Source organism: Clupea harengus, unplaced genomic scaffold, assembly GCF_900700415.2.
Source record: "Clupea harengus unplaced genomic scaffold, Ch_v2.0.2, whole genome shotgun sequence".
NCBI lineage: Eukaryota > Metazoa > Chordata > Actinopteri > Clupeiformes > Clupeidae > Clupea > Clupea harengus.
In genome coordinates, this window is record NW_024880113.1 from 23,410 (window position 1) to 33,760 (window position 10,351).

General features: G+C 39.5%; 1 protein-coding gene across 1 annotated transcript; it reads right to left on the reverse strand.

The window, feature by feature from the left end:
* Positions 1 to 1,194: 1,194 nt before the first annotated feature.
* Positions 1,195 to 5,254, reverse strand: LOC122131295 (beta-galactoside-binding lectin-like). Its single transcript, XM_042706159.1, has 3 exons — positions 5,178 to 5,254; positions 4,688 to 4,859; positions 1,195 to 1,341 (listed from the first exon to the last, which is right to left on the reverse strand). The coding sequence occupies exons 1-3, from the start codon at positions 5,252 to 5,254 to the stop codon at positions 1,195 to 1,197; spliced, it is 396 nt and encodes a 131-aa protein (XP_042562093.1).
* Positions 5,255 to 10,351: the final 5,097 nt, after the last annotated feature.

Sequence of the window (10,351 nt, forward strand, 5' to 3'; positions counted from 1 at the left end):
ATAGAACAAATGTAAATCAATGGTGTTGACAGGACCTTGTTTACAAAATCTTTTACAGTATTCAGCAATACAAAAACAGTACTACAATATTTTACTGTATACAAATTTTCATATTTCAAATACTTTCTGACAGTATATTCCCTAAGTAAGAGTGCTCAGTACAAAACCCAAAGTGTAGTATGTTGTCATTGGTAAAATAATCAATACTGTGAGGGTGTTGCACAAAAGTTGAAGTGTTGGATTCAGAGGTTGATATTGATAGCTGTAGTTTGAATTTTGTTATCCATTGTTAAATAAATGAGAACATACATTTTCAATTGAGCACAAATTGTAGGTTTTGATGGAAATGTTTGGTTTTGATGGGTGTGTGATAAGTTTTGAGAAAGTGGTGTCATTCTGAAAACATCATATAGTGTTTTGGTTATTTCAGCTTCTATTAAGGGCTTTGTTTGAGCTGTTTTGCAAAAGTAAACAGTGAATGGAAAAATGTGCCAAAGCAATTGAGAAAAACTGTAACGAACCCTGCTTTTGCCTTCTCCCTACTGGATTTATCCAAAAGATCTTCAAACTGCCTGCCTGTGTACCGAACCCTGACCTGACCTACAGCGAACCCTGTCGCCGCCTTCTCCTTGTTGGATTTGTTTACCTGCCTTTGGACTGTCTATCTGCGTACCGATCTCTGCTAGTAAAAGTTTTTGCCTATTCCTTACCCATGTGTCCGAGTCGTGCAATTGAGTTTTGCTGTCTGTCATTACACCGTTCGTTACAAAAAGGGCTTAGAGCGAATGTAGGTTCATATGATTGACTTTGAAGATTTGAAGCAGAACATGGTAAAGAGAGTGGTTAACATTGTTTATTGTTTTTGCAGTGGTTTTTATTCATATTAGTGCCATATTTGGATTCTTCATTCCTACTGTCTGACTATAGCTGAAAATGAAGTGGAGTGAATTCAATATCAATTGTAACCAAAAGACTACAACACTGTGTCATAGTGGTTTTTATTTATATTAGTTCTGTGTTTGGATTCGTCATAAACACTGACTGACTTAAGCTGAACATATTCTCCTAACTGAAGTGAATTGTTTTTCTCTTAATGCTATCAATTATAACCAAAAGGTGAATCACAGTAGACATTCAGACACTGAGGATGAGCCTCTAAAAGAGGCCCACAGATGGCTGATGCTGTCGGTCTCCTCATGTGATGCTGATGCTGTGGATCCTGACCGCTCCCTCAAAATGCATGTGCTTGAACTTAAAAACCCCAAAGCGATTGGGGAAGTACATCATGTTGTCATTAGGAAGCTTGATATCAAACTGCTGGTCGTTGAAGTTGAAGGTGACCTTGAACATGAATAAAAAGTGGAAAGAGTTTTATACATGATGAGCACATTATTATTTAGATAGTATACAATGGCTATTATTCAGATTAATTTATATTGCCTGTTCAGCATAGCAAGAGGCATAAATTATTATTTAAATATATTACTACGTTGTCACAATTCTTGTTCTTGTTATTATCTCTGGTTTTGAATTATCTTTTACTAACTGTTTTAGTCCTGTCAGAGGCAATTTGAAAAATAAAAAGCTTCATATGAAATTTGGAATACATTTTTCAGACTTAAGGGCCTGATCTGGGGAGAAACATCAAAACTGGAGGGAGCTCAACTATATTTTTTAAGAATTTGTGATACAAGCAGAACGGCACAACCATCACATTTGCAGACGCTCAAAAGGCAACTTGGCAGCCAACACCCAAAAAACAAAGGAACTCAACAGGCACAAACATTCTGAAGATCTCACGTGGTCACCCAACAGAAACACAAACTGCTCCACTGACAGAGTCCTGAGCTTATTTGCCGTCTTGCTTTGTCTTGTGTTGCACTTGCTTAATGTTTCACTTTGTTAGGAAAGTTGTTGACTCACTAGTTTGTCATAGTGTCAAAGTAAGCTAATTTCAAGAGGTTTGCTAGGTTTAGCCGCTAGCATCTCGTTAGCGATTAGCAATTCCTACATAATCCTACTTTAAATACGACTTAGACAGCCAAGTGCCAGTTTTGTAATAACGATCTTTTGTTTATATGTATGTTTATTGAAATACATTCCACATAATGCATTCTCTGGACCGATCCACAAAGCAAGATTAGAGACTACAGGAATACGGAGGACCTTATTCAGCTCGGGATCTGGTGAGAAAAGCAGTATTTTTTTCCGGTAGCAATGCATTGCTATTTTTGATTTTGAAGAGGTCTGTTTTTCTTCTTGGGATAACTTTCACACACGGGATTTGGGATTTATTCTAAAGGCAATCGAGGAAGCAGGCCGACACTGCGGTCTGGCGAGACTCTGGTTCACATTTGGACTTGATGATGAATACAGATCATTTTTTGTATTTATATAAATAATCACACACGGAATAACGAACGAACGAACAAAGACAGTATATATGTACTGTATTATTTCTGTGTATATGTATCTGGTATGTTTATTTAGCCTATTGGCGTTTAATACAGATCTCCTGATAAAATGTTAACAGCGAAATGTGACGACTTTCTGTTTGATTTAAATAGAATTTGTTATAGATACATGTCATAAATGTAGAGGATGGAGAAGTTCTCCAGAAGGGCACAAAGTTTAAATAAACATCCAGTCCATCAATTCTTAAAATAACTGTGTGCTACATTAGAACTTCTCCAAACTCAATACTCGCTGTTGCTGGACGGGATCCAGCAGTCATTTCCTGTTTTTGAGGGGCCACGCTCCCTACCGAGGGATATGGAGTTTTTGTGAGGGTATGTAAGGGTATTTAAATATCATTTTTTTTACTACATTCCTTTTACTCTCATGTTATTATTGCTGAGGTCTTAATCATCATAATCATAAATCATGAATGCCACTTTTGCCTCAATGTTTTTACTAAGGGGAAATATACAAAACATCAAGGCATGTCAGACTACCTAAAAAAGGCTCTGACTCAGTAGTGTTAAAAGCCAAATAATCTAATTTAGGCAGCTTTGCCACCTTCTCCTCCTGTTCTTTTCTCTCTTGACTTTTTCTACTTCCAGTCTTATGCTTAAAAGGCATTGTTACGAGTAAAGTTGTGCTGTGCTCAATGAACCAGGTTGTCGTAACCTTCGAATTGGTTTAACTCAAGCGTACTGTATCGTCACATGATCAATTAGAGACTTGACATTGGACAACAACATACATATTACCCTGCAATCATAATTTCTAATCACAAAAATACCAAAGAAAATAAGAACTTATTCATTTCATTGAATAGTTTTTTGATAGTTTCTATAGTGTATGTAGGATAAGCATATGATTATGTTATAAATTGCTACTATTTTCCACAAAAAATACTGAAAACCATGACGGAGATGAGTTTGCCTTTTCAAGAATATAGCAGTAGAGACCGTAAGTAGCGTAATAACAGTTTGTCTTTGAAAACAACGGAAATTTGACACAATACTGGAGGGGGCCCGTCGAGAGACATATGTGTCAGCCTATTGGAACTGGAGATGGATAGTGGGTTGTGTTTCCAGCTTTCTGTGAAATTGTGTGCTGTGCCTTTTTGATTTGCTGTGTTTGTGAAATGTATCACCCTTTTATATTCACTGTTCACACTGTGATCTTCGATTTACGTGCACCATGTGAAGCGCATAGAACACTATTCTCCACACAGACTTCTCCTTGGGGCGCACTGATCACTCTATTGCTTTCACCTGGACTAATTAACGGGACACTTACCTACCAACCTATCTGCGGGAGCGAGGGGCAAAGAGGGGGAGTACAAAAAGAGGAAACAACGGACGTACCACAGACACGGCAGGGACAACGAGACGGTGGCAGACGAACCGAGCGGCTGCAACGGATGGAAACGGACGAGAGCACGCCATCTTCACAAGGAGCTGCCGTTGTTGGGTGATCGATACGCACACTTCCTAACCTAAGGGACGTAAGCCTTTCCTGACGTGGACTACGTGGCCTATATAGTGTGTTTATATTGTGCCTGTTTATCCGAGGGTTGCTGATTCCCACTTCCGGATTGGAACCACACCTTCCATCGGTACGACGAGAAACCAACGTGAATTACAACTCAACGCCCCCAATATGCAGCCTAAAGGAAAGTAAAACATCTACTCCCATCCTATTGTGTTGCATATTGAACCGACTGAGTTGTAATTGTTCCTTTTGTGTTGGCGTTGGTGGCTGGGCTGAAAGGCCGTGACTGACGTCACTGGGGAATTCCAGGGAAGCCCTTCGTCGGAAGGGGGCGTCGGCCACGACGTCACTCCAAGCCCTCTGCAGGCTACACTGGAAAGATCACGGCTGGATTTACTACAAACGAACCCCAGCTGCCGGACAGCTTGTGACTGGACTTTCCTTGTGGACATTTACCTTGTTTTAAAAGACTGCTTTTAAAACATAAATTATCTTTAACTTGTTTTAACGAATAAAACTATTTTTGTAATTAAATACTGTTGGTACTTCTGTGTCCTGGGCATTCGTACAATTAAGGAGGGGTCATACGGCTGACATATGCATATCCTTTGGCCCCGACACCCCACGGGCCCAGGTGCAGCCGCACCTGCTGCACATCCTATAGTTACGCCCCTGCTTGTCAGGTTGCTGTCATGAGTCATGGGTTTGAGTCCAGAGGAGGACTATGCTTAACTATGCCACTCACCTCAAACTCCTGATGGGGAGAGAAAATGTAAGGGAACTTCATCTCCTCCCAAGCCCCCCAGGAGCCATTTTTCTTGGAGTTTAACACAATGGTCTGGGAATCCCCTTCATTAAACCGTGGATTGAAGTGCAGAGCAATGTTGTCCTCGTTGTCGCCGATGTTGATGGAGAACCTGGAAGGTGAGACAGAGAGATAGATCTGTATATAATTATATTCTTTAAGTGCATTCCACGGTTCTAAAACAAAACACTTGTCAAATTCGACCCAACAATTGGTCCTCATTGTCCGTCAGGAGCACAGAAGGGCGGGGAGAAATTGTATTGGTTTAGTTCAAATATCAACAGCTTTTCGCCAGAATCACAGAGTGTAGCTTTAAGGAACATCTTAAGGAATTTCCCTTAAGGAACTTCCCTTATCCAATATGGGTCACTGTGATTCAAGAGGGCACGTAGATTATCATGTGTTTTAGTAACCTTTGTAGTAAGCTTACCCATCGTCTCCTGGGGCCTTGCCAGTGACCACCAGCTTCTGCGTAGTCTTGAAGGACCAGTTCTTCACAGTCAGCATCTTTGTGAGTTTCAAAAGCCTTGAAAATACATTTGTGACAGTTTATAACAATATATGAATGTAAAAATCTAAAATGAATGTAAAAATGTCAATGGATATGTGCTTCTGTGATGCAGGTTTCTGCCAATCAGAAGGGTTAACTGGAGAAGAGCAGAAGTGATAAGGTGTGTGGAGACACAGACTTGTAACTGTCTGGGATATTTCAGTTGAGTTTAAGAATTGATAAGGATACAGTAAAGCTAAAACGGAGGACATTGTTTAAGTCAGTGGAATGCAATTGAAAGAGCATTATTAAGTGAACTGTTTCTTCTGTGAACACATCAATAAACGGAGGATTCAGAACGACAGCTTGGAGCGAAATTTCACCTTCCATACATATGGACGTGCCACGGTGTGTGGTAATGTAGCCTCTTTTCATACATTAAGAACTAGATACCGGCACACCTAACACACTAAACAAAATGTTTGGAACTGTATCGCTCCTGCCTGAAATCGGTTAGCTTACATTTAGAACATGATTAATTGTACATACCTTGAATCTCGTACTTGAAGATGTTCCAGTCTGAACTGGCAGTGACTGCTGACAGTCTTTTATAGGATATGAGGAGACACAAGAGGAGGGATCAAGCTTCTGATGACCACTATATCACCGACTGAGAGGGGTTCGACTGATTCTATCCAATCAGAATCATCATCAACATTAGGTATGTGGTTTATAGATTGAGGTCGTATCTATTATCGCGCACTTGTGCACTTCAAACACTGACTTTTAGTGCTTAGGGCGCAAAGACATTTTTGAACTGGAGCCAGGAACATTGTTTTCCACAGAACTAATTCAAAGGATGGGACTTTTTTTGTGCTGGAAGCCAGTAGGGTTTTTGGAACGTTGGAACTTGTTGGAACTTGTTGAATTGAGAGGGACAGAGAGAAGAGGTTCCTTGGAATTGGCATAGATTATGCATTTCCTGAAGGAAATACTTAAGCAATATAGTACGAGTGCGAGTGGGGTAGGTAAGGTATATTCCCACGGGTGGTGTTCGGCCGTAGCCACGAGGCCGGAGGCCGAGTGGCGCAGGCAACAACACCCGTGGGAATATCCCTTACCTACCCCACTCGCACGAGTACTATATTGCTTTTATAAAACAATTTTATAGTCAACCAATTAACATTTAAACACGAAGTTATTGATTAAAACATGTTTATTTCGCCATTGTTTCTCCGCAACAAAAAAATAGTTCCATTGTCAACGTCTTTTGGAATTATAAGAACTTTGAATTAACGGTTATCGCTTAATTGTATCAACGTGCTATAGAATGTTTCATCGCGGAGTGATTTATTATTAGCTGTGAAAAGTCCGAGTTGGGATGTCCTGGGATATTCCAACTCATGGAACGTCTCTCGTCCAATCAGAAACAGCCAAATAATTCAATAGAACCCAATTGTTTTATAACAGTGCATGAAATGCAAAAGTTCTCTAATGCATATTCACATCTGTGCTAATATGTAATTTCGCTAACATTACTGTGTAAACATCAAAATGTGTTGCTTATTGTTATATTTGTACTGTGTGTTGGTTTAAAAAAAATTTGATGTTCGTGTGAGATATTAAGTATTGTGTGATGACAGGAAGAAAGATGCCAGTCATTGATTGGGAACTAATAGTGTTGAGTCCAGATGATTGCTAAATCCTCTGGTTCCTGGCCTCAGTGAACAAACATAGAGTGGGAGTTAATCACCACATGCAGTGGTCTGTGCCAGGGAGATTGGAGACCTGTGTTTACTACCCAGTGTTCTCCCCCAAACAAACCAGAGATGGACTTGACAGAGGTTTAAGTGCTCCTGTGCTTCCATTCCCTCTGCACATGTTGTGAGGCAAACACATTTTTGAACTGGAGCCAGAAACATGGTTTTCCACAGAACTAGTTAAAAGGATGGGACATTTGCTGGAAGTCAGTAGGGTTTTTGGAACGTTGGAACTTGTCTGACCAGTCCGGCTAGAAGGTTTTGCCAATGGCTTTTTCCATGGGACCTGGTTCTACAGTCGGGCATGTTATTGGTTGGTTTGTTAATGATTCAACAGCGTTGTATGTGTGTCTGTGTGTGTATGCACAGATACTCTGTCCCCTCTACCTTTCAGGCCATCCCTCCATCCCTATGCTTCACTCCATTTTCTCTCCATCTTTCAATATTTTCCCTCTTCACTCTCTCTTTATCTCATTATCCATAGCCACTACTCTCTCCAACCTCCATCCACGTGTTTTTCTTCTATCCCTCTCCAACTCCTCTTCCAATTTTGTTTCATTCTTTTAAACTTTTCCCTCTTCACTCTCTCTTTGCTGTCTTTATCCATAGCCACTCTTGTTCACTCTGCTTTCCTTTCTTCTTTCACTCTTGTTCACTTTTCTTTCCTTACTTCTTCCTTTCTTGACTTTTGCATTTCATGCACTGGTATTTCCTTCAGGCATGAAATGCCCTGTATTGTTATTCCTAGGCTTCTTATACTTCTTCTTCTTCTTCTTCTTCTTCTTCTTCTTCTTCTTCTTCTTCTTCTTCTTCTTTTTACCGACTTCTGCACTTAATTCAGCTCGAACCGCTTAACTTAGAAACTTCGTTCAAACTTTGGCGCGTAGGTCTTATAAAGGACACTTATGCTATGTATTTTTCACTTTTCTAAACTTTATACTTTTTAAGATATTAAAGAAAAACTAATAAAAATTTTCCCATTGACTTACATTGGGTCATTATGACATCATAATAGGGTCATTAAACTGGTTTGCACCTGTGCTTCACTGACACCTGCGCCAAGGTTCCAAGGCTCCTCTTCTCTCTGTCCCTCTCCATTCAACTGTATAACTAGGAATATTAAGAGACACCTTCCATACTCTACTTTTTTTTCTCTCCATCTTTCTCTTTATCTCTCTCAGTCTACTTTCTCTCACACTATCTCTCTGCTTCACTCCATTTTTCTCTCCTTCTTTCAATATTTTCTTTCTTCACTCTCTCTTTATCTCATCATCCATAGCCACTCCTGTTCACTCTTCTATCCTTTCTTCTTTCTTTCTTCCACTCTTCTTTCCTTCTTCAACTCTTCTTTCCTTTCTTCTTTCCTTCTTCCACTCTTCTTTCCTTTCTTCACTCTTCTGTCCTTTCTTCTTACACACTTCTTTCCTTCTTCCACTCTTCTTTCCTTCTTCCACTCTTTTTTCCTTCTTTCACTCTTCTTTCCTTTCTTCTTTCCCTCTTTCACTCTTCTTTCTTTTCTTCTTTCCTTCTTCTTCTCTTTCCTTTCTTCTTTCCTTCTTCCACTCTTCTTTCCTTTCTTCACTCTTCTTTCCTTTCTTCTTTCCTTCTTACACACTTCATTCCTTCTTCCACTCTTCTTTCCTTCTTCCACTCTTTTTTCCTTCTTTCACTCTTCTTTCCTTCTTGCACTCTTCTTTCTTTTCTTCTTTCCTTTCTTCTTTCTTCTTTCTTTTCTTCTTTCCTTCTTCTACTCTTCTTTCCTTTCTTCTTTCCTTCTTCCACTCTTCTTTCCTTTCTTCTTTCCAGCTTCCACTCTTCTTTCCTTTCACTCTTTTTCCTTTCTTCTTTCCTTCTTCCACTCTTCTTTCCTTTCTTCACTCTTCTTTCTTTTCTTCTTTCCTTCTTCCACTCTTCTTTCCTTTCTTTCACTCTTCTTTGCTTTCTTTCACTCTTCTTTCTTTTCTTCGTTTCTTCTTCCACCCTTCTTTCCTTCTTTCACTCTTCTTCCTTTCTTCTTTCCTTCTTCCTTCTTTTTTTCTCTCCATCGCTCCATATTTCTCTCTATCCCTCTCAGTCTACTGTTTCTCACACTCCATCTCTCTGCTTCACTCCATTTTCTCTCCTTCTTTCAATATTTCCCCTCTTCACTCTGTATTTATCTCATTATCCATAGCCACTCCGGTTCGCTTTTCTTTCCCTTCTTCTTTCAATTACTCTGTCCATCAATTCCTACACTTTTTTCTACTTTTTTGTCACCCTTTTTTGACTTAACAGTCCTCTATTCTCCCTCCCATTTCATTTACTGCCTCCATGCCAATCGATAATTCTAACGTCTCCTTCCTCCAGTCCATTCTCTTTCCTATTTTCACTAATTCCCTCTGTGTATAGAATCTACATCCATTTGTTTCTCTCTATCCCTCTCCAACTCCTCTTTCTCACACTCCATCTCTCTGCTTCACTCCATTTTCTGTCCTTCTTTCAGTATTTTCCCTCTTCAGTCTCTCTTTACTTTCTCTATCCATGGCCTTGTTCACTGTTCTTTCCTTTCTTCTTTCACTCTTGTTCACTCCTTTTCCTTTCTTAACTTTTGCATTTCATGCACTGTAGCTATGTTCGGGGATTCGTTGAGTAGTAATGCTTTTATTTAAGATCAACAAAGGGAGGCTGTCTATGGACAGTCTGATGTTACAAGGAAGGCTCAGAGTTATGATGGAATATAATTTATACCATATATTGAAGTTTTCATTTCTTCCTCCTTCTGCAAATGATGACAGGTGCTGCAGGTGTATGTGCAGGTTGTGTAATGCTTCCTCACAGTTTTCTTGGTAATGCTCAAACTCGCAAAATAGCAGATATTAAATGCATGTAGGAATAACATGAAAATAACTATGTGCTTCGAGCCTGCCCTTAGGGTGATGGTGTCTTGTATAGGATCCAAAGTGATCAATGTCACCAGTTCACCCTAACACTAGACTGTCCTATTTGCCTCTGTTTGTGTTTATGACGTTTGTATGCCTTTGCCCGTGATTTGTCTAATACAAGTACGCAAACTTTGCAAAATAAAATAAATATTGGTTTGTTTTCCTTTTTCAATAACCTTGTATTATGTCTTGTCCTGTCTTACTTACACCCCATGGCCTTCATATCAAAGTCTTCTGAAACAAAATGCTTTTCAGTTTCTTTTGTCTTTTTCCACAGGTCTACAGACATTAAGACATTTAACACAATTCCACAATGAATGACTTCAGCATACAGAGATGTCCCACCTAATGACTGGCACCTATCTTCCTGCCATCACATAGTAAAACACACAGTAAAAATATATCAATAAACATGTTTCAACAATTTGATGTT